Source organism: Girardinichthys multiradiatus, chromosome X, assembly GCF_021462225.1.
Source record: "Girardinichthys multiradiatus isolate DD_20200921_A chromosome X, DD_fGirMul_XY1, whole genome shotgun sequence".
NCBI lineage: Eukaryota > Metazoa > Chordata > Actinopteri > Cyprinodontiformes > Goodeidae > Girardinichthys > Girardinichthys multiradiatus.
Genome location: NC_061817.1, coordinates 20,043,728 through 20,067,931, shown reverse-complemented (window position 1 = coordinate 20,067,931; position 24,204 = coordinate 20,043,728). Strand labels below are relative to the sequence as shown.

The window sequence follows — 24,204 nt, the reverse complement described above, 5'->3', positions numbered from 1 at the left end:
TCTGTGTGCACCATTGTACGCCGATTGTGTATTAATACCAGCTGACATTTAGCTGTTAAAGCTCTGTGAGGAGATTTTGATATGATGGGCCTTGATGGGCAGCGTGGTAATTTTGCACAACACATTATGGGCTGTTGCAGTCCCAAGGCTCCAGGTTTTAAGGCAATATATTGAGGAAATAAAGATTGATGAGGCAGTTTTGGGAGAGAAAATATGTCTCCTCTTGGATGACAGTTGTGCCGTGCTCGGTTCATTCTCTGAATGAGGAGAGCGTCTCACTTTGAAGTTTTCCACATTCCACAGTTCTTGCAAGATTTCTGACAGACAGCTGCTGTCTTGTCTCTGTTTTAGAAAACATGACGTGAGTTCAAATCAAAAGCCGCTGTGATGTGTCTTATTGTGAAAGAGGCTAATGGCTTCATCTGTCACTGTCAAATATTTGCTTGCAGATTTATGAAATGTGTTGTTAGGATGCCTTCTGATCATCGTGTACATTTCATGCATTGGCAGAGCAGAGGGTTTTCTCCTGGTTATGTGGAGAAAGGATCCCAGCTTCAAAAGGAATTGAGACCATGGTTTTCAGAGTTTGACATGTCTGCACATAAATGTAAAAGATGGATGGATACATGAGGTCTACATTGTCTGCAGCTGACAGATTGAGCAAACTGAGCATGTCACCATTTTCACCTGTTCAGACAGAATACCTTCCCAGTCATATGAAAAAAGACACTAAAGGGTTCTCTCAAAACTAGTTTCATATTAAAGATATTACGTTCTCAGCACAAAAACAGAACCTCAATTAAACAACACTGACATTAAACATTTGCTGATGTTTATTTAGGAAAATGTTATTTTCAGTGAAAGTTATCATATAACTTACTTTCAGCAATGTGATATGCTCTCAGAGCAGAGGTAACATTGTTATTTGAAAAAGCAGATCAACCTTAGCCCAAAATTGACACCAACATACATTAGAAATTGAGACTTTTGATAAAGACAACCATTTTGGATGGTTATTATTGCAAAAAAGCACATAACTCTCTCTCTTTCAATCTTAATACTTATATATTGGCAAAAAACAAATTGATTTCGGTTTAACTCAGTGAGTCACCAGACTAAATAATGACTTTAATTTAAATAATGCTCTGATCTTTCCAGCAGCATTCTTCTTCTTGGGTTTCTATGTGAAAGGCCAACACAAAGAAGTGCATTATTGTTATGTGGAAAGAAAAGGATGCATAGTTTTACTACCTTTTACAACTAAATTGGCCATTTGCATTCAGCTGCAAGAGTATACACTTTGTAGAACCTCTTTTTGCTGCAATTACAACTGCAAGTCTTTTAGGGTATGTTCTCATCCAGCATTTATAAAGCTGGTTGAGACATACTAGACATACTTTTTTATAAAAGCACTAGCCTATTCTTCTTTGCAAAATAGCTGAAGATCAGGCAGAATGAAGGGAGATAATCTGTGAAGCTAAATATGGCACATCTTGCCACAGATTCTCAAAAATATTTTAAGGTTTATTTACTTTGACTAGACTATTCCAACTCATGAATATGCTATGTTCTAAACCATCCCATTTATTTCAGCAATAATGCTAAAATAAAAGGCAATTGCCTTGTATTTAACTCCATCCATCTTGCCACCAACTCTGACCAGCTTCCTAATCTATGCTGAAAGCGACACCCCATAGCATGATGCTGCCATCACTTTGTCCACTATGGCTCCTTGGCTGGTATTGTCTCTTTGCCCAACCAGTCAGTTTAGCATTAGGGTTACAGCTGGGCCATACCTTTCTGATGATTGGATCATTATTTAACATGGCTTTCTGAGGTTTTCAATGCCATGGTTGTTTCATAACCTAATATGTGCATAGGTTCAAGTGGTAGGATTTAAATTACATACTTTAAGGCGACCAAAGAAATAAAGAAAACATTTTTTAGTCAGGCTGTTACCGGGGCGTAAATTGGGGGGGGGGGGACGAATGAAGTCCTTTTTTTCTTTGACATCTGTCATCTTCAGCACATATCTAAAGAGTTCGCATATAGTCAGTGAAATGTACTGAAAGCATCCATGATTTGGATCCGCTGGGATTCGGACGATGACGCAGACTGAGGCTGAATAACCGGAGCGCACGAAGTGATGAACGGAAGCGCCAGTGCGCACCTCCCCTATAATAATCTGCTGAGCGCCGTCGCTGTCTCTTCAGCACCGCTCACTGACAATCCAGCGGACCGGAGAGGAAAGATGGGCACAGCTGAGTTATCTGCGACCCTGTGAGGATTTTATTGGATATAAAAAATCAACAGGCTTCAACTATTTTTTTCCTTTGGAGTAGACTTATCAAAATCTGAATTATCCGAGTTTTAAATGCTGAAAGATTTGTTTTGTCTGTATATTTCAAAGCGGACCAACCATGTGGTTGATAGACGAGTAATACTATGGGTTTTCACTGCGGATTTTTTCTCCAAATCGCTTCATAAACTTAGTTTGTATTTCCCCTCTCACTTTGGATGTGCTAATTATTTTAATCAAAATCATAAAATTGTTGTGAAAAGTTTATTACATCATTACAGTCGATTTTAAGTGAAACATTTTGCTTTGTTGTTTATAAAGGGATTAATGATTCCCATTGTATCCAGGATGCTGGCTTCAGTTTTGGGACTTTTATACCTGGTCAGCGGACGCACGGTGAGAAGCCAAGATGTAACAAGTAGCCGATTTGTGTGTAATGCCATCCCCCCGGGCGCAGAGCCCGGCTGCGGGTATGGCCCCACAGGGAACCGCGTTCAGAGTAGCAGCCCCGTGGAGGACGAGCTACGCAACACCATCATCCAGCTTCGGGAAACTATTCTGCAGCAGATGGAGACAATCGTGAGCCAACAGGGAACCATAAAAGAGCTCAACTCGAAGCTGGCGCGCTGCGAGGCGGCAGCCGATGATATGGCGCAGGGAAAGTCCCGGGGTCAGGGCTCCAGACGCAAGGAGTACGGCAAGAACACAATGGGAGACCTGCCCCGGGACCCCACTGAGACTATAGACCAACTGGGCAAAACCATGCAGACCCTGAAGGGTCGGCTGGAGAATTTAGAGGTAAGATGGCACAAACATGCAACAGCAAAAATCCACCATTTTATGCCACAAAGTGAAACTCATATTTTATACTGAATCATTACAGAGTGGTATATTTTGAGCTGTAATTTTGATGATTATGGCTTACAGCTAATGATAACCCAAACAATCGGTTTTCCAAAAAAATTGGATATTGTATATTTTTTTAAAGGACTTTATTATAAAGAAATGTCACGTCATGGTCATATTGTGGCCTACATGAACATATGAAAGACTGCTGACTTGACATTTGTCCATCAGACAGACGTCAGCACCCTTAACAAAGAGGTAAGGCACAAAAGATAATTGGCAAAGAAGCTGCTTGCCAATCTGGATACCAGAGTGCAGTATCTAGACATACTAATGGAACGTTTAGTGAATGGAAAAAATATTGTAGAAAATCCTTGAGATGGTTGTAGAGTAAGTCCCACTGAAAGGATAAATTTGGATCATGGTTACTGTGACTGGATTCATTGATTCAAGAGTAACCACACACCGACATATTCAGGGCATGTTGAACCACTCCTGAACCAGAGATAACATCAAGTGTCTTGCCTGGGCTGAGGAGAAAAATAACTCAATCGTTGCTCTGTGGTTCAAAGTCCTCTTTTCAGATTAAAGTAAGTTAACATGTCATTTGGAAACCATGTATCTGAGTCCAGAGTAAGAATTCAGAGGCACAGAGTCAAATTTGCTTGAACTCAAGCGTAACGTTTACAAAGTTAGTGATCATTTGGAGAGCCACGTCATCTGTTGGTGTTGGTCCACTGTGTTTGATTAAGTCCTAAGTCAGCACAGCCATCTACCAAAGTGTTTAAAGAACTTTCAACCTTCCCCCTGCTAGCAAACATTATGGACATGCTGATTTCATTTTGCAGTAGGACTTGGGAATTGCTCACAAAATACCTGCTTTAATGACAAGGGTATCATTGTGTTTGATTGTAAACTCATCTAACCTAAACCCATGGAGAATCTATTGGGTATTGTTGAGATGGCACCAGAACCTAACCCAAAGCCACCTGGACACCTCAACAGACTCACAGGCTGATCCCCTCCATAGCATGAATTAATGTATTACTTTTAATGAAAGAACATTTTCATTAGCTGTGTGCTGCAATTAATCAAAATTTACAGAAATAAACTTTCAAATGTATATCTTTGTGTGTAAATGATCTATGTCAGTTTCACCTTTTGAATTAAATTACTGAAATAAATTAACCTTTCAACTGAAAAGTTTACTCGGTGTGAAACAGCTAGTCTTCAACTAAAATGCTAAGCATTTCAACAATTTTTTCATAATAAACATTTTTACGGTCCTACTACAATGAATATCAGCCATAGGAATTTGACTATTAAAATAAAAATGATGACTGCTTATATACCACTAACACATAAAATACTTGATATTTGAACTTGAGTTGTGTGACAAATATGATGCTCTTCATGGCCCCCTGTTGGTCTGGAGGTCCTAAATACCTTCTTATTTTGCTTTATGTAACCAGTCATGTCCTTCAATGACCAGTTATAGCTTACTCTGGTGCCTGGGACTTCTTAGAGAAAATAGGAGGTCAAAAGATCAGGTTTTATGCATGTAACATCATTGACATTGACTGCAAAAAAATTAATCAGTGAGAAATTATTCAAATGGAAAAAAATATATTGTCAAAGGTGAAATATTGCACACGGAGCAGGGGTTTGCAATGCATTCTTGAATAATGAATGAGCTTTGCTTATGTGGGATTCACAAATTCTTTTATTTGCAGTCATGTGACTAATTATTCATAGCAGATGATTACATTAATTCCCCTAGTTTTCAGCTGGTCTACAGCGATGAAATTTTCAAATCAATTTAAACATTTATCGCTTTAGTCGCTGTACACCTGAGACTTTTTCAGTGCTACCAGCACTTTGTTCACTTGTATTGCGCTTTATTAATTTATCCGGAAGGCCCGCAAATCACGCTCTGCCACTAATGAGATGACCTGGAGTAGTATTTAAACACAAGCAGAAGGCTTGCATGGGTTCTGAATGTATCATCATGCACAATATTCTGCATCGCTGATCCATCTGTCTGTTGCCTTAACCCGTCTCTTCCTCTCTCATTTATTAAAAGTCTAATTAATACCCTGCTCAAACCAATGATATGCTACAACAGGGTGTGCATATTTTGCTGAATTTTAAACATGTTTATTATGAACTGTCTGGATTGGCTGAACCTAATCATCATTACCCATCATGTGCTGGTTGCATGTGCCTACAAGGAGCAGGAGGTTTCTCATTTGTCAAACTGACAATGACTTGCTAAATTATTCAAACCCCTAAAACTTTTTAGATCTTGTCACATCAGGGCCACAAACTTCAATGAATCATTGAAAGTGGGAGATTATTCTACACAATCTTCCAAATGTTCGTTCGTTCGTTCGTCGTCTTCCGCTTATCCAGGACCGGGTCGCGGGGGCAGCAGACTCAGCAGAGACGCCCAGACATCCCTCTCTCCAGACACCTCCTCCAGTCCCTCCAGGGGGAGCCCAAGGCGTTCCCAGGCCAGCCGAGAGACATAGTCCCTCCAGCGTGTCCTGGGCCGTCCCCTGGGCCTCCTCCCGGTGGGACGTGCCTGGAACACCTCCCGAGGAAGGCGTCCAGGAGGCATCCGGTATAGATGCCCGAGCCACCTCAACTGGCTCCTCTCGATGTGGAGGAGCAGCGGCTCTACTCCGAGCCCCTCCCGGATGGCCGAGCTCCTCACCCTATCTCTAAGGGAGTGCCCGGCCACCCTACAGAGGAAGCTCATTTCAGCCGCTTGTATCCGTGATCTCGTTCTTTCGGTCATGACCCAAAGTTCATGGCCATAGGTGAGGGTAGGAACGTAGACCGACCAGTAAATTGAGAGCTTTGCTTTTCGGCTCAGCTCTCTCTTCACCACAACGGACCGGCACAGCGCCCCCATTACTGTGGCAGCTGCACCGATCCGTCTGTCGATCTCCCGCTCCATTCTTCCCTCACTCGTGAACAAGACCCCGAGATACTTAAACTCCTCCACTTGAGGCAGGAACTCCCCTCCAACCTGAAGAGGACAAGCCACCCTTTTCCGGTCGAGTACCATGGCCTCGGACTTGGAGGAGCTGATCCTCATCCCAGCCGCTTCACACTCGGCTGCGAACCGCCACAGCGCATGCTGTAGGTCTTGGCTAGAGGGGGCCAGCAGGACCACGTCATCCGCAAAAAGAAGAGACGAAATCCACTGGTCCCCAAACCAGACCCCCTCCGGCCCTTGGCTGCGTCTAGAAATCCTGTCCATAAAAGTTATGAACAGGACCGGCGACAAAGGGCAGCCCTGCCGGAGTCCAACATGCACAGGTGAGGCCATGGAGAAGGACTACCGGTTGGCCTCGAAGCGATTCTGGCAAACCGTCCGACGCCTCAGGAGGGGGAAGCAGTGCTCTGCCAACACTGTTTATAGTGGGGGCGGGAGACTGCTGACCTCGACTGAGGACATTATCGGGCGGTGGAAGGAGTACTTCGAGGATCTCCTCAATCCTGCCATCACGCATTCCGTGGTGGAAACAGAGGCTGGGGACTCGGGGTTGGACTCTTTCATCACCCAGGCTGAAGTCACCGAGGTGGTTAAAAAGCTCCGCGGTGGCAAGGCTTCGGGGGTGGATGAGATCCGCCCTGAGTACCTCAAGTCTCTGGATGTTGTAGGGCTGTCATGGTTGACACGCCTCTTCAACATTGCGTGGCGGTCGGGGACAGTGCCTCTGGACTGGCAGACTGGGGTGGTGGTCCCCCTTTATAAGAAGGGGGACCGGAGGGTGTGTTCCAACTACAGGGGGATCACACTCCTCAGCCTCCCTGGTAAGGCCTACGCCAGGGTATTGGAGAGGAGAGTCCGACCGATAGTCGAACCTCGGCTTCAGGAGGAACAGTGTGGTTTTCGTCCCAGCCGTGGAACACTGGACCAGCTCTATACCCTCTACAGGGTGCTCGAGGGTTCATGGGAGTTTGCCCAACCGGTTCACATGTGTTTTGTGGACCTGGAGAAGGCATTCGACTGTGTCCCTCGTGATGCCCTGTGGGGGGTGCTCCAGGAGTATGGAATCGGGGGCCCTTTATTAGGGGCCATCCGGTCCCTGTACGAGCGGAGCAGGAGTTTGGTCCGCATTGCCGGCACTAAGTCGGACCTGTTCCCAGTGCATAGTGAGGGTCTGCTGGGAACGCCTGGCGGAGCCCTCAGCCAGGGATGTATTCAACTCCCACCTCCGGGAGAGCTTCGACCAGATCCCGGGGGATGTTGGAGACATAGACTCAGAGTGGACCATGTTCTCTGCATCTATTGTCGATGCTGCTGCCCATAGCTGCGGCCGTAAGGTCTGCGGTGCCTGTCGTGGCGGCAATCCCAGAACCCGGTGGTGGACACCGGCAGTAAGGGATGCTGTTAAGCTGAAGAAGGAGTCCTATCGGCTGTGGTTGGCTTGTGGGACTCCTGAGGCGGCTGACGGGTACCGTGAGGCCAAGCGTGCTGCGGCCCGGGCTGTGGCAGAGGCAAAAACTCGGGCCTGGGAAGAGTTCGGTGAGGCCATGGAGAAGGACTACCGGTTGGCCTCGAAGCGATTCTGGCAAACCGTCCGACGCCTCAGGAGGGGGAAGCAGTGCTCTTCCAAATGTATTACTACTAAATAATTGAACTATGTGGCAAGCATTTATGTTTAGCCCCCACCAGTCAATATTTTTTAGAACTACCTTTGTCTACAATTACATCTGTGAGTTTCTTAGGCTGTCTATAAAAGCTTTGCACATCTGGAAATAGACATTTTTTAGACAAAAAGTGGCTCAAGATAAGTCAGAGTAGCTGCAGAGTGTCTTTAAACATCAGATGTTTAAGTCTTATCTCAAATTATCATAATTTCCAACTGGATTTATGTCTAGACTTTGACTAGGCTATTCTAAAACATGCATTTGCTTTGATCTACAGTAGACTATTCCATTGTAGCCCTGATTGGATGCTTAGAGTCATCCTCGTAGTGGAAGGTGAACCTTCATCGCAGTCTTCAGTCTGGGTTCTCTTTCAGGATTGCTCTGTATTTAGTTCCATCCCATTTCTCATCACCTCTAGCAGGTTTCCTTGTCCTTGCTAGAGAGAAGCATCCCCACAGTGTGATACAGCCAACACCATGTTTCACGGTGGGGAGGGAATATTAGGGGCCCAGTGCTGCCAAAATCTTAACTGTGCAAAAGGGTCTTAGTACAAATGAATGCCAAACTTCTCTGATGTTAATTTGTAAAAAAAAAAAAACGTTGGAAACATCTACCATTTTATTCCACTGTAATTATACACTTTTGTTTGTTGATCTGTCACATAAAGTCACAGTAAAATATATTTCTGGTTGCAATGTGACAAAATAAAAAAAATTTCAAGGGATATGAATTTTTTTTTGCAAGGCATTATACATACATCAACAGCTGCATTCAGGACAAAAAAAACTTTTTCCACAAGAAGCCATTATATTCAGACATTTAGATGGCTCCATTTTCTGTGAAAAACTAATCAGAATGGTATGTGTTGCAGTCTGAAAACAGGGTGGTATTTTAAATTGACCTTCCAGGGCATTCCAGGCCCAAACTGAAACTAAACCATCTGTCATCAGTGTCAACCCGGGGTGACGTCTACCTTTAATACCCTGCACACAGCCACGGGAGTTTGGCGGGTCGCCCATCCAACTCTGCCACAGGGACACGCTGTCTTCATATAGAGATTGATGCATCAAAGACAATGCTGCCAAAAAGATACCAGAGCTATCCGATCAGCAATCTACTGCACTGACGGCTAACAGGATTTAATGTCTGTCTCTAATCTCTGTCTGTGGTGTGCCTCCCAGCAGCAAAGCCTGCGCCTCCCCAGCACAAACTCATCAGCTGGAGGAGCCTCGGCCCTGACTCCCCTGCCACAGGAGCTCCGTGAGCTCCTGCGCCAGCGTCTGGGGGCGCTGGAAACCCAGCTCCTTCAGAAAGTGGCTGAGCTGGAGGAGGAGAAGAGCCAACTCTACAATGAAACTGCGGCCCACCGCCAACGCACCGAGAGCGCTCTTAACTCCCTCATGGAGAGGATCACAGAGCTTGAGAAAAGTAAGCGTGACGCATTTGGAGCTGTGAAATATTGTGCAATTGTAATGCCAAAGTTTGTTTTTTATTATTAATTTGGCCTCCTTAATTTAGGAGCAATTAGTCAATATCAGAATAAGGTTTCAATGATGTAAAGATTTCACGACACATTCAGTTTGTTCAGAAAGCTATTCTGCTTCTCTTAAAAATAGGGCTTGCATCGATGTGTTGTTATACAACCATAGGATTGGACCTTGGTGGTGGCGTTCCTCATCCCTCGTTTGCAGTATTGGTCAAATTTGTCCACCACTTCTCCGTACACTTACATGCAGAAATATGTACACACTCACACATAACCTGTATTTACCCACTGTGGGACAATAAAGGATATTTCTAAACCTATATATATGGAAGCAGGCACAATCACACAGTTACATACTATACCCTTACATCTTTTATTTGTTAAAATGATATAAATTGCTGCTGGTATATCTGTGGATGCTGTAGATGTTTTCATTTATTATTATTCTTACTTGCTGTGGCCTGTTCAATCTGTTGCTTGATCCTGTCACATTTTAATAAAGTAAATGTGCAACGGGGGGCTGTTTTTTCCCCTTTTGTAGAACAAATCTGCCACTGGTATAACTAGACCCACCATTCTGTTTGAATGAGTTGCCTGAACAGGACACTGTAAAAAAATAAAAATAAAATAAGGCCTGGAAAGCAGTGCTGATGTTCTTAATTAGTGTAAAAAATATTCAAGAAGCGTCCACCCTCCAGGGTTGCTCTTTGATGGTATACGCCAAAATAAGAGAAAATATCTCCACCTAAAGAAAAGGAATGCTTAAGAAGTCTATTTCACCTCTCACTGGACTTTCCTGTTGGTTCGTCAAGGTTTAGCAGAATCAGTCAGAGGCTGAAGGAAGGTTAGTTTTTCATAGCTGATGTTAATGTCTTAGTTGCAATAAAGCAACACATGTACAATATCATATCTTGATGCAAAAGCTTCTGATAGAAGAACCAATTTTTGAGTCTTATTTAGTTCAGTTTCCTACACGTCAGTGTCAGACAGTTCCTACTAGTTTTGGGGCTGGGATTTGTTTGGTTGTTTTGTCAGATAGAAAGATAATGTCTTTTGCTGCAATGGCTTTGTAACTCAATTTCCTCTCCCACCTGGACTTGCTCTAAAATGTGCCTTAGACAGTGTATGTACTTTCCATCTGAAATTGACCTTGCTGGAGAACAGTATTTTAAAAGAAGCTACATGGTGGGAATTATGGGCACAGTTTATACACACATGACATTTTTGATTTTTTTTTTTTCTTTTACTTTGTTGTGAGGGCAGACTTGATTATAGGTTATAATAATAATAGGTCATAGTATGCTTTTAATGTTTTATTTTGTTTTATTTTTTGTTTGTTTTTTGCAGTGTGGAATGATTTATACAACTTGTACTCTTGCTAAATTTAAAAAAGCGCAATTGCCTTTGGGTTCATTGATCTTTGAGGCTATAATTACAAACTGCATTCTAGTTATTTTACTGAGTAATTGAAAGAGCTTGTACCCTTGAAAGATCAAATTTAATAGGTTATTAATGCTGTGTTATGGAGTAACTTGAATCTTTTAAAATGCCAATACAGTGTCAGCATCATTGCAGATGGACACTCATGACTTTCATTGGATCAACCATCTCTAAATTTAGCTAACAGGAAATAATATAAAATAAACATATATCTCAAAAAAATGTCAATGCAACCTCAGATGATATGGCAATTTATGTTTTATGTCACTGTTTGCAAAATAAAATCTAAATCAATAAGAAGAAACATATAAATAACTGAGATTACATCTTGATTAAGGGAATAAAAATAAGATAGTGATTAATAATTTTTATTTATTTACCATTACCCAGTAGCTCTAGCGTTTCCCATCTCCATTGCTTTTTATCACTGATTTATATAGGTTTTTTCTTAGTTCATGTGGTGTTATTTAAAAAAGTTAATTAAGTTCTGCTCTCAAATCAAAACAATTTTTCTTAATATCAGTGAACCAAACTAATGATTCACTAAAGAATTGTGGTAATAATTTCCTGCATGTGGTGATCCAGATAATCGCTCTTATTTCTCAAAAACATGGCCACATTATTCATACAATGCTGTGAACAAAGAAAATCATGAAGGTCAGTTCATGACCTTAAGTTGAAGAGCACTTTGGATGTAAATACACTGTGTGATTGATGCAGTATTTTGAAAGACTTGCACTGATCTGTGTCTTCGAAGTGGTGGGTTTATAACATAGTTCTTAAAGATGAAACGTGCGTTGGGAAAATAGCAAAAGCAATTTGCTGTACATGCTCAGTTCAATACAGAGAGGAATCATGGGAAAAACAACTTGATGAAGGATTAGTTTATGTCTCACTGTATTGTTCAGAAATCTGAAGTTAGACTACTCTAACCTAAGCACATTACCATGATGAATTTGCTGATTCTCAGTGTTTGCAGCTTTTTTACTTGCTAAATAATTACTATCCAAATTATTCTGTGTATACTGTGGCTTTAGTCTTTTAGTTTTAGTTTATTTTAGTCTAGTAGTAGTTTTCAGCTGCTTAAATACCATATTGTTCAAAATATATAATACAACATGATCCATCAAAATGTGCCTATGTGGAGACCTCAGTAAATAAATTAATGAAGTTCACTGGTTTTGTAACTAACTTCAACTGGTTGAGGTCACACAAGAATCCCAGGTAACATCAAAACAACTAAATACCTACCTCACATTGATTATTGTTAACATTAACATCAACATCAGAAGGACACCGAACAAACAAAAGTGGACATGGCCACAAAGAGAAAAACATATTTTTATTAAAAGAACCTCACTGGATGATTGCAGTCATGTTTTACAGTCTTTAGCATTAGGCAGAGAATGTTTATGGTCAATTGTATAATTCTCATCTGTCCACAGGTAATAATGCCTTTAAGTCTCCAGAGGACTTCAAGGTGTCCCTCCCTCTTCGTACCAACTATCTATACGGACGCATCAAGAAGAGCCTCCCAGAGATGTACGCCTTCACTGTTTGCATGTGGCTTAAGTCAAGCGCCAGTCCAGGCATAGGAACCCCTTTCTCTTATGGCGTGCCCGGCCAGGCCAATGAGATAGTCCTCATTGAATGGGGCAACAACCCTATCGAGTTACTGGTCAATGACAAGGTAGGTCTATAAATAGAAACTTGATTTTTATCTTCTCCACTTTCACTATATTCAGTAAAACCCAGGATTGTTCATACCCCTGGCAGATTTAGATTTAAAACTACTTTTGTTCAACCAGGACGTTTGTTTCTGTCAGAAAATTAGACAGGTATCTTTCAAAAGACAATTAAACAATGTTAAAGTAGTATCAATAAAAAAAAAAAAACTAATTATTGTAATAAATGAATAAATAAATAATTTTTCAGTTTTATTTACATTTTTTTTATTAAATTTTTTTTTATTACATGTTATTTTTACCCTTCTCAAAATCATTGTAATCTTTATTTGCATTACAGCAATTAAATGCATCCATTAGTTGCTTTCCATCAGTGTTTTGACAATTAATCTTTGGTGATGAACTCCAGGTCTTTACGACCGGAATGTCTCCTTGCCACCTCCTACCTAATTTTTAACTCCCTCTACAAATCAGTTTCAAGTTGAGACTCCAAAATGTTAATATTACTTCCAGTCACATGAAACATGTTGAGTAGAACTGAAACACTACTTTGATAATAATAATTTTGGGCTTAAATTTACATCCTCTGTTTCTGTAATGCATCAGTGGGCACCTCTGTTTGTTTGTCTTCACTCTTTCAATCAGTGATTATAGAACAGTGTCAGTGGTGGGGCTCAGTATTCAGCCCAAAGGACCATTTGTGGAATATTTAAAGTTTGTCCTGAAATTACACATTAACCACTAGGAAACAGATGTTCAGTTAGTTTGTAGTTTATTTTATGGGGGTATCTGCCATGGGTTGATGCAAATTAAATCATAAATGTTAAATAAGTAAGAAAATAAGTATGCAATTGTTATTTCTATCGCACCTTTCACAGACATATGCATCACAAATTGCTTCACAAGGGCAAAGCAAGTAAAACAGAAACACATTAAGTAAACACATTTCTGAATAAAAATGTCTTCAGCTGTTTCTTAAAGAGTCTGTGGAGTCTGAACAGTGTAGGGTACGTGGGAGAGCGTTCAGGAGCCCGAAAAACAGGTTTGTGGTACCATCAACTACATTTGATTTGAAGACCTCAGAGTCCTAGACAAAGATAGAGGTTCCAAAAGGTCCAGATTGTATTTATGGGCCTGGTCATGGATTTCCCTGAAGGTTAAAACCAACATTTTGAAATTAATCCTATAGAGAACAAGGAGCAAGAGCAGGAGTTATGGGTGCTCTTCTGCCAAGAAATTGTTAAAACAAATAAAAAAGCCTATTACAATAGTCTAAACCAGAGAAGGTAAAAGCATGAGCAAACATCTCTAGTTCAGTCTGTGACACGGATAACATTAACTTCACTGAACAAAAATGTTCCTCATTATGAATAATCTCAATTTTGAGCAGTTTAACTAAGAATATCCTTAAAGGTTTAGCAGGGATACAAATATTCTTTTACAATCTACCTCTAACCCAAATAGATTCGAAATATGCTGAAAATAACTTTTTATGATGAATTACATAGTACTCACTTTCAAAGTAGTTTATATTAAACCAAAGCAAGAGGAAGAGAAGTTATTTAATGAGTATATTTATAAGATTAGTGTTCAAGATGCAACGCTGAGCTTCTTGGTGTTTCCTTGTGGCATGGAGGAAAGGAATCTCTTAGTTTCTAACTTTCTAATAAATTTGCAAAGGGGGAGGAGTTCTGCCTTTGCTTTGATTTGGCTGATTTTCTGGTAAAAAGAAAGATAAAAAATCTAGTGTCATTTGCCTGCCAACACAGTTGGTTCAGTTATGACACTAATGAAGAATAAATTATTGCTCTCATTTGAGCCTTTGTGATGTGAAACAAGCAGGTGGTTAATGTGAGTTCATGTTGGGAAGAGAATCATTCAGTCAGTCATTTTCTACCGCTTATTCCATAGTGGGTCACGGGGGAGCTGGTGCCTATCTCCAGCAGTCTATGGGTGAGAGGCAGGGTACAACCTGGACAGGTCGCCAATCCATCGCAGGGCAACACACAACCATGCACACACTCATTCATACACCTAAGGGAAATTTAGAGTTACCAATTAACCTAACAGGCATGTCTTTGGACTGTGGGAGGAAGCCGGAGCACCCAGTGAGAACCCACACATGCACGGGGAGAACATGCAAATTCCATGCAGAAAAACCCCCGGATGGGAATTGAACCCAGGACCTTCTTGCTGCAAGGCAACAGTGCTACCAACTGCGCCACCGTGTAGAGAATCACTGACCATTAACTCTGAATATTAGATTTTGTACTATATAAACATTTAATTTGGCTGACCCACATTCCAAACCACAGATAACTGTATTCATTAGAGAATTAGGGCTGCTGTGTGTGCTCATTTGATGGCCTTATATTCAGATTTTATCACCTACCCCAAGCTTACAGTCAGTGCAATTTCAATTACCACTGCACTCAAGATGGTTGAACAAAGGACATGCATAATTTCTGGCATTTGCAGTGAAGTACTTGCATTGTTACAGTAATATAAACTGCACCAATTAATTCAGTTTTATTCATGATGCCCCAGTTGAAAACCCCAGACTCAGCTGCTCAGCTACTTGGTTAAAATTATCCCAAACTGGTGGTGTTCCTACCCTACGCTCTTATTTACACTTGGTATTATTGGCACAGGCAGGTCTCCCCACAGTTTTCTCCTCACTATGCATTATACATGCGTTCACGTCAGCTGGATCAGAGAGAGATGGTGGAAGGGATAAGCGTGTGATTGGAAGAAAGTAGAAAGTGCTAAGAAACTGAGAGCTGCAGTGCTTTGGAGGTTGATGGAGACAAAAAAATGTAAAATACAGATAAGATGCTGCTGTGTATTGAAGGTTCCCGTGGGAAAATGGTGAAAAATCAAAAGGAAAACAGAAAAGTCTAGTGGAAATAAAAGAAACTAGAATATGTTTGTTACATATGAGGATCATATGTGCAGCAGCACATCCATGTGTTGAATTTACTCACAGTGGTAACATGGTCCAACAGGGTGCATTGTTTATGCACCCTGCATGTTTTTTTGGCTCAATATTAAAAAGAGGAAGCAGAAGGCTGGCTCAACAGTATTTAAAAGTGCAACATGGTCTTGTTATATTTTTACATGTTAGTATGCACTTGTTACACATCAGCTTCTTCATCCAGTTTTTGCTTCTCCTTGCGCAAGGATATTGTGGATGTTTGCAAATGTCGCCTCTAGCATATTGTTAAATATGCTCATGGTATTCCACTAGTCCTGCACAGAATGAACACAGATGTATCGTGGCATATTTTCATGTATAGTCTGATGCTACAATCCTTTGTTTTACAAAGCAGAAAAGATTTAAGGAAAAATGTTTATTGTCAATTATAGCAAGATTATAGCATTAGAAAAATCCTGCTTAAAATTTTAGTACATTTATTCAAAGGAGAAAACTATGATGCTAATGAATAATTGTTTTTAACAAAAGCACGATGTCTCTAAAATATCCAAAGTTGTTGGTGCCCTCTTCTCTTCAGCTCAGCACAGGTTTTCCCAGGATTTGGTGTTTTGTGGCTGGTGAACAATTTCTGTGTTGATTTTGCCATGTGTTTTTGGATCATTATTCTGCCAAAATACCCAATGATGACAGATTTGTGGTTTTGTGGTGGACCAGATTTTATATTTAAAACGCCTGGTATTTTAAAGATTCAATGATACCATAAACCCAAAAAAAGTTCCCAGGGACTTTAGAAGAATATAAGATCCACAGCATCAAACATGCTTCACCATAAATCACAGTGGACATGAGCTGGTCTTCCAAGAGGTCTAAACCTCTTATTTGTTGCCCAGAAACTGAGTTTGAGTCTCATCTGACTAAAACACAATATTCCAATTAGAGTCCCAGCAATCTACACGTTTATTGTTACTGCAATAAAAGATGTATTTATTTAAAAGCCACTTTTCACATCTTTACTAGGGGGCCGAATAGTGTCCATGTCTGTATGTGTGTCTGTAGGCATCAGTTGTTTTCTGGCTTCAAGGATATGCTCTGGTTTTAGAGAGTCGTGATTTCAAACCACAAACATTTTGCATCAGTCAGCGCTGCCATACTGACAGGATGATGGAGACAGTGCAACATTTTCTTTGGTTTACTGTAAAACTGTCAGTCAGCCGTAGATGCTGGCCCAAGTTGCAATGTTGCAATCTCAAGCTCATAGCTGCCATTTTTTTCTCCATCTAACAAAATGTATGTCTTTCATTGGTTTCTGTTTAGAATTACCCTGAGTTCTTTGTTATGATGTAGGCCCTCAAACGTCTTTCTTTTCTAATGTGCAATTTCGTTAATTATTTTGTTTATATTATTTGACACCATTTAGGTGCACTTTTACATCTAATTTGATGTTTTGGATCAAAGATATCTAGGATTCAAATAAGTAATTCCAATCGAAAATGTGTTAAGGTTATTTAACTACGTAAGCATTGGCTGGTGAGCTACGTATTAACAAACTTCTAAAGAAATAAAAAAAATTTAACGTTTGCATTGTCCATTCGCTATTATCTCTGACAGATTTAATTTTAAAATTAGACCAAAACAAGAAAGTTATGAATCATAACTTTTGAAATGAGCTTTCTGTTTTCGGGAAGTCCAAAACTTTTCCAAAATTGCATATATTTCCAACTGTCTTTTTTATATGGATGCAGCAGATAACATTCTAAAGTTATTTTTCCTGCAGTTTCCAGTGAAAACAGTCATTTAGATCAGGGGTTCCCATAAAGGGGTCGGGATCCCCCCAGGGGGAGTTTGTGAGACACCAAGTGGGGGGGGTTACCAAATGATTTTCAGAATCACCGTGATGTGACCCCTGAGGTGTTTGGAGGGAAAAAAGGGACAAAATGACATAAATAATGAAAGAAAAGATGAATGAAAGAGACTAAACCAGGAGAATAAATACTGATGAGGGTAATTAGTGGAAGAAGAAACAGGCAAGTCTGTTTAGCACAAAAGAAACACAGAGAGCTAAATAACAGAACATAGAAACACTTCAAAACATAAGAACCAGAACACAGAAGTCAGACAAAATTCAAAGTCCTACAGAACATAACAGAGAAATTATTACAGCTTCTCTGGTACAAAAAGCATTAAAATGTAGGTGCCAACATTTTCATTTTTTAGAGCAATTTCTCAATGTTAGCCTGAGGCAAAGGTGTAATTGTTAGTGTTTTCTGCTTTGAAAAGCTTTCATTAAAATTAATTCTATAAATAAAAACATTATTATTATTATATAAATACTTAAAAATTGCATCTTTTATATTTTCAATATGCAATAATTTGCTGTAATTTAACTAAACAAGAGTGAGTCATACTATGTCCTTTGAGTAGAATGCCTCATTGCGATCATGTTTCTATAATGAGGAATATTTGACTATAGTTTCTTTCCCAGATTTATATCCAACAGCTTTGGTTGGCTTGAACCATGGACACTTTATAGCAACACTTTGAGTATTCCCTGTAGTTCCACTAATGAAAGCACATCATCTGGTGTCTCTAATGAGGTCAGTTGGCTTTGTATTTGCAAGTGACTTGAATTTTATTTTCAATCACTTCCATATTCTCAGGTCTTTTTGCGTCCAGAGCTACATCTGCTGCGAGGTGTGCGAGTGTGAATCAGCCCATATCCTTTAGGCTCATAATAAAAAGGCTAATGAGTTACAGTACACACTCATGATCTCATGCTTAGCACTGAATCCTCAAAGGACAATGATGTCATTGGTTGGTAAAATAACTGGTTGTTTTTCTTTGAACTATGAACAAAGCAGAAACCCATAAGAGCACAGAGTTTTGCTGTTAGCGATCTGATTGCTTTGAAGGATGTTCTATCCCTTGATGTCACCTAGGTAATCTAAATTTTAAATATCTCTCTTGCTCAGAGAAGTCTCTGTAGGCAGCTGTCTCTTTGAAGCTGTAACCCTTCTAATTGCTGTCCTTGTTTCTAACAAACCACGTTTTAACTCATGACTTTCCTGACCCATCCTGCTTGTCCCCTCAAATAACCTTCTCTCTTTTGACCTGTGCCTGTGAATTATGTCATCTTTCCTCTGCTCTCAACTTCCACCAAGGTGGCCCAGCTCCCTCTGTCTGTGAGCGATGGTCGCTGGCACCACATCTGCATCACCTGGACGACCAGAGACGGCTTTTGGGAGGCTTATCAGGATGGCGAGCGGCTCGGCACTGGAGACAACCTAGCCCCCTGGCACCCAATTAAACCTGGAGGGGTGATCATCCTGGGACAGGAACAGGTGAGCCTGATGACTTAGTCAATGAAGAACGTGTGTGTGTGTGTGTGTGTGTGTGTGTGTGTGTGTGTGTGTGTGTTTTTGTATCAGTAGGATCATCTTTGTGTTCTCCCCCAACCTGAGTGTCAGAGGCACAGAGCAGAGAGCACAGGGGAGGACGTACTGAGGCTCTTCTCACGCTACTGTGGCCTTCTTCGTATAACATCATTTATCTACTTATAGCCTGCTCAGAAAACCCAAGGGAAGTGTCACGGCAAGCCGCCACTGATTAACTCATGAAAGCTTCATGCATGTCCTTAAGGACATCCAAGCGAACACGTGAAGGAAGTATACTGAGATCTGTAAACTCATGAAGCACCAGTTCAGAGCCTGATGGGGGGATGGGGTCTTTTTAGGCATAAACACAATTGAGATTGCTGCAGATTGCACTAGATTAGAGGATGCTCAACACTAAGACATTTTAAAGCTACCAGGCAGACTTTTCAGTCAAACCAATCCAACTCAATTGAAATATAGTTTGTCACACATTAAGGACCTGATTTACTAAGATCCCAAAAAAGAGGCACTAAATTGTGTATGCAAAAACAACTACTGCATATTCAATTAGTGGACATGTTGTGGGTGATCTACTAAGATTGCTTGCGCAAATGATAACAGATGCAAACGTGTTGCAGACCGCCCTATTTAAATGAGGATTTTGGGTGTGCTACTGGCTGTTAACATGGACAGTTTGGGAGAGCAGAGTGGCCATGTAAGAAAGATGAAGATCAAACCCATGGAGTTGGAGGTAATAATAATATGTAGAAGAAAAATTATAATGGACTTCTTAAAAACATTTGAAAATATTAAAACAATAAAAGCTGAAGTTAAAAGAATAAAGAGACACACAGGACAAGCAACCATATACACACCCACTCATACCTAAAGGCAAATTAGAGAGACCAATTAACTTAACGGTCATGTTTTTGAACTGTGGGAGGAAGCCAGAGGACCCGGAGACAACCCACACATGCACAGGTAGAACTTGCAAACTCCATGCAGAAAGACCCCTGGCCGGGAGTCGAACCCAGGACCTTCTTGCTGCAACAGCACTACCAACAGTGCTACCAACTGCACCACCGTGCAGCCCCCCTATGAGAACACTGTGACAATAAAACAGATGAAACAGGTTTGTAAAGAGAACCAGGTCACACTTCAATGTATAGATTTCATTTGCAAAGATCTTCAGTGAACATTTTAAGCAAAGTTATTATAAAACCATAGTGGGTCAGTGCTGGCAAATCACATTACTGTTTAAGGTAAAAAAAAAGCAGAATATGTCATTAGTTTTTGAAAAATATGCATAGAAATCAGTCAGATGGAAAGATTCATACCAGTTAAGGTTCTGAAGATCATCCCTGTTATTGCCACCATTAGATTTAGCTTCACAAACCATGTCAGATCTTGTAAGGCTGCTTCAGAACCTATGTTGAAATCTCTAAAAAGTTGCTAGTCTACCAGAGTGTTGACCAATAACTGGCTAATCCCTGTGCCTGATGTAATATCATCCATCCTAATACAGGCAAAGCAGAATTATTTGGGAGCCAGGAGGGGTTGTTGTGGTGCTCAGGATGCTTTGAAAAGAATGACAAATAATTAAGTAATGTCACTGGATTACAATTTGGAAAAATATTTAATTTCTTTAACAAAATATGTAAAGTAGACATTGTTTTGCCTTCCAACAGGACATCGTGGGAGGGCGGTTTGATGCAACCCAAGCCTTTGTTGGTGAGCTGAGCCAGTTCAACATGTGGGACAGAGTACTACGACCTGTGGACATCATGGGTTTGGCAAACTGTTCGGCCTACATGCCTGGGAACGTGGTTCCTTGGATTGATGCCAATGTAGAAGTGTTTGGTGGTGCAAGTAAAGCTGCTCTTGAAATATGTGAAGACCGTGCTTTTGATTCCTAAGGAACACAATTTAAGGAGTCCTGTATGGCCACAGAGATCTGAAAGTTTAATGTTTAGATTTTTTGTCAAACCCTAATGACAAGGGTAGCATTGGACTATCCACCATGGTCTCTAAGGCTTGGTGTTTATTGGGTTTAAAAGATCACGTGTCTGTCAAGTTTCAACCCTGAAGACATTCCAGGAGACTTCACATTGGTTCTCCCTGCCGAGGCAGAGGCAGACACTGAATGCTGTTTAATTTGTCTGCTGCAAAGATATGCTGTTGTCTTGTTTTTTTATTTTTCATTCACAAGCTTACTTGTCTTTTGACGGCTCTTTGAGAACATTTCAGAGTGGTTCTATTCCTTATTTTGACAACACTGCACCGCTTTCCTTGTTGAATGTGAGCTCAAACACGCTTTGATATGCTGCAGAAAACTGTTGTGGAGCACCACATGCTCTGAGCTTTTTGGCTGTTTGAAGAGCAATGAGACGACGAAGTAAATACCTAAAATGAGGTAGATGTTTATGACTTTAAACCCCACTATTGTCCAAAATAATATGCATGTGTCTGAGCAGTGCATGCTTTCTGTCAACATGCACAGTAAGTATGCTGCATCAAAACAGGTTGATGCAGCGTGCTGCCAACATTACGTAAGACCGTGTGTGTGTGTACGTTCCTGTGTTTATGGCTTGTCTTGCTTGTAAAACAGACCAGAAGCTTATGAGGGAGAGAGGGAGGACATTTTGATTCTGCAAATCTATGCTTAATACCTCATTGCCCTTTGAGCAGCTGCCATGCTCCCAAACAACATTCCGAACTGGCTGGCTCAGCCTGGGTTAACAGCAACGTTGGACAGCTGCGACGCCAGCTGACCACTCAGCGAGGACAGGGACTTGGTCTGACCCTCAAGGACAATCCCTAACTCCTCGTATTGGTTGTAATTATCCATGTTTATGAATGAATGTGCCTCTGAGTGGCCCTGGTCTCCTGGTGTTTCTGTAAGTGTGCCATTAAGGATAAAACACTGAAATGTAGAGTCTGAGTCGGACAGAAGAAACACTCTATAGACATTATGAATGTTATTATTACATGGAGCTTGGTCCTAAATGTCTGGACAGGTATAGAGGTTTTGATCCATTCATATATATTTTTAAATGGTATGGAGTGTATTGATGTATTTTGCCATTAATAAGGAATAAAACGAATGGTTTTTCGGCTCAGTTTGTTGTTAATGTTGAAATGGGCAGTTTTAGGGACCCTTGTTTCAATCTGTTCCCCAATGAACCACAACTAACATCACGATAAAACTAGAGTTGCACCAGCCAAGCTTTTCAATTTGTAGTTTTTATTAGGTCTGACTCACCACTCCCCACTTTAACACAGAGAAGTGATAAAAATAATACCCTGCAGGTGTTTTTGATCAAGGTAATAGTTGTGAAAAATTTTTTAAAATGAAGCAATTCCTGCATGAGGTATTTGTGCATCAAAAAATATATGACTAGACTTAATATGATTTGTTTTTTAATTTAAATTAAAAAAGGTGTGTTGAACCACAGACTGTTGAATTATGTTTTATAGAGCAAAATACTTGGTACTTAGTTTTGATGCTTTCATTTAATAGTACAGGGCATGTTTTATTTAAATACACAAGAAAATCTGATTTTCAGTATTTGAAATGCTGAACACCAGAGTTAAAGAAAAGAAAACTGGTTCAATTCCGATCTCTGGCCAATCATTAAGTGCATCTCTGGATAAAAATCTAAGTTTTTTCCCTTGTAGCAGAGTATGTGATTAAATATTAATATTAAAGCTTTTACCTGATTTAAAAGCAAAAAAAAAGTAATGATGCAGTAGCTCACTGGACAACACCAAATGTTGAAAAAGTAAATGAATGAAGATATTAGGATTCAACATGTGACCACTATGCTTGAATGTTTCTATTAGCAATGTTTTATTGTAAAACTAAGAAATTTTTTTCCTGTTGAAAGTGTATTTTCTTGTTCTCTCTGCACATAATTTCTTAGAAAAAAGCAAGAAAGCTACAAATGCTCTGTTTGACTGGTGAATGGCCTTTTGTGAGAACCATATGTGCTTTTTGTGCGAGTGGACACTCAGACTTTCTGTCAGCTTTTGTAGCACACTTTTATGACAGCACAGAAATACTCAAAATGTGTTTGTCTTCAGCAAACCTTGACCACATTAAGTTCTGCAACTGTCTGTCATGAAAACTGATGTATTTTTACACCCAATAAAAGAATCAGCAAGTTCAAGAGTAGTGAAATTTGATACACCAACTATATAATGTGACAGAATAATTTACCAGTTTTAAAACTTGAAGCATCTGTTGTCTATAGAAGATTTCCCTTGCAGGGAAATGGGGGAGCTGGTGCCTATCTCCAGCGGTCATTGGGCAAGAGGCGGGGTACACCCTCGCCAGTCCAACACAGAGAAACCTAGAAATGTAGCATCATAAAAATTACAGGGCATAAAAAATATGTGTAAAAACTAAACATACTTAAAAGCTGTAAAAAAAGAAATAAATAAGAACATGATTGAGCTGATGAATATAGGTAATTTTTTATATCTATGTATTTCTAGTACAAAACTCTAGGCAAATGCCTGACAAAATAGATAGGTATTTAATACTAGTGAATCATCCAGGCGTAAGGTTATTACACAGGCTGGAGACCAGAGAATAATGTTCAGAGAATAATTAACAGAATTTCCTGCACCAAGGGTCATTTGCAAGTTAAAATCTGCCTACTTAACACTTTCTTTGCATTTTATGATAATGCACCTGAAATTACTCAACCCCTACTTCAAATTAGGTCTGTTGGTCAAAATAAAATAGTTAAGGATTTTACAATAAACAAATAACACAAAAACAGCAAAAGCAGGTAAATAAAACTGTCAGGAGGATTTTATCTAAATTCAACTAAACTCTGAACTTAATTCAACAATATCTTCCTTCTAAAGACTACAGCAGTCTCAAATTATTTGAGTCGCTGAGCAGGATTCTGTATAACCGATAAAGGGCAACATTAGTTGCATCTGGTGTGCTTGAAAAGCAACATCTCAAATATCTTTGTTGATGTAAGGTTTCATTGCTTGGTAGAAGCCATGGTAAGGTAAAGTGACTGAAGACATTATTGCCTTGCACAAACACAAAAAAATTATATCAAAGACATCAAACGTTCAGACGATTTTAGAGGAGGGAGGTGGAAAAAATCCGTAGACTGAGCTAACAAAACAACTGCAGCAAGACGGGGGCTAAGTGATTCTCTGGGACTGCTTTAATTCTGCTGGCACTTTATGAAAATCTAAATGAGATATCAGGAAAACCTGGGAAAAATGTCCTGTCTGTGAGGAAACGTGGGTGGAGTGGGCAAATATTCTTCTGGAACGCAGCCAGAAGCTGGTGTCTGGCTATGAATCAAAGTTGTAGCAGGTCATAACAGCTAGAATGTGCTCTGCTAAGTGCTGAAGATGAATGCATAATTTTAAGACTGCAGTAGCCAATAAAAGAGCTATTTTGTGTTTAAACTAGAGAAACCACTTGTGATATCAGTTCTGTTAAG

General features: G+C 40.2%; 1 protein-coding gene across 2 annotated transcripts; it reads left to right on the top strand.

Moving 5' to 3' along the window:
• Positions 1 to 2,009: 2,009 nt before the first annotated feature.
• On the top strand, positions 2,010 to 22,896 carry LOC124862703 (neuronal pentraxin-2-like). Of its 2 annotated transcripts, none has more exons than XM_047356771.1 (6): positions 2,010 to 2,280; positions 2,647 to 3,097; positions 8,995 to 9,238; positions 12,182 to 12,426; positions 18,515 to 18,694; positions 20,416 to 22,896. In XM_047356771.1, exons 1-6 carry the CDS (start codon positions 2,147 to 2,149, stop codon positions 20,641 to 20,643), a joined length of 1,482 nt encoding a protein of 493 aa, XP_047212727.1. In that variant the 5' UTR covers positions 2,010 to 2,146; the 3' UTR covers positions 20,644 to 22,896. The 2 variants fall into 2 exon arrangements, with proteins under 2 accessions (XP_047212727.1, XP_047212726.1); XM_047356770.1 differs by having other exon boundaries at positions 2,012 to 2,280; positions 8,992 to 9,238.
• Positions 22,897 to 24,204: the final 1,308 nt, after the last annotated feature.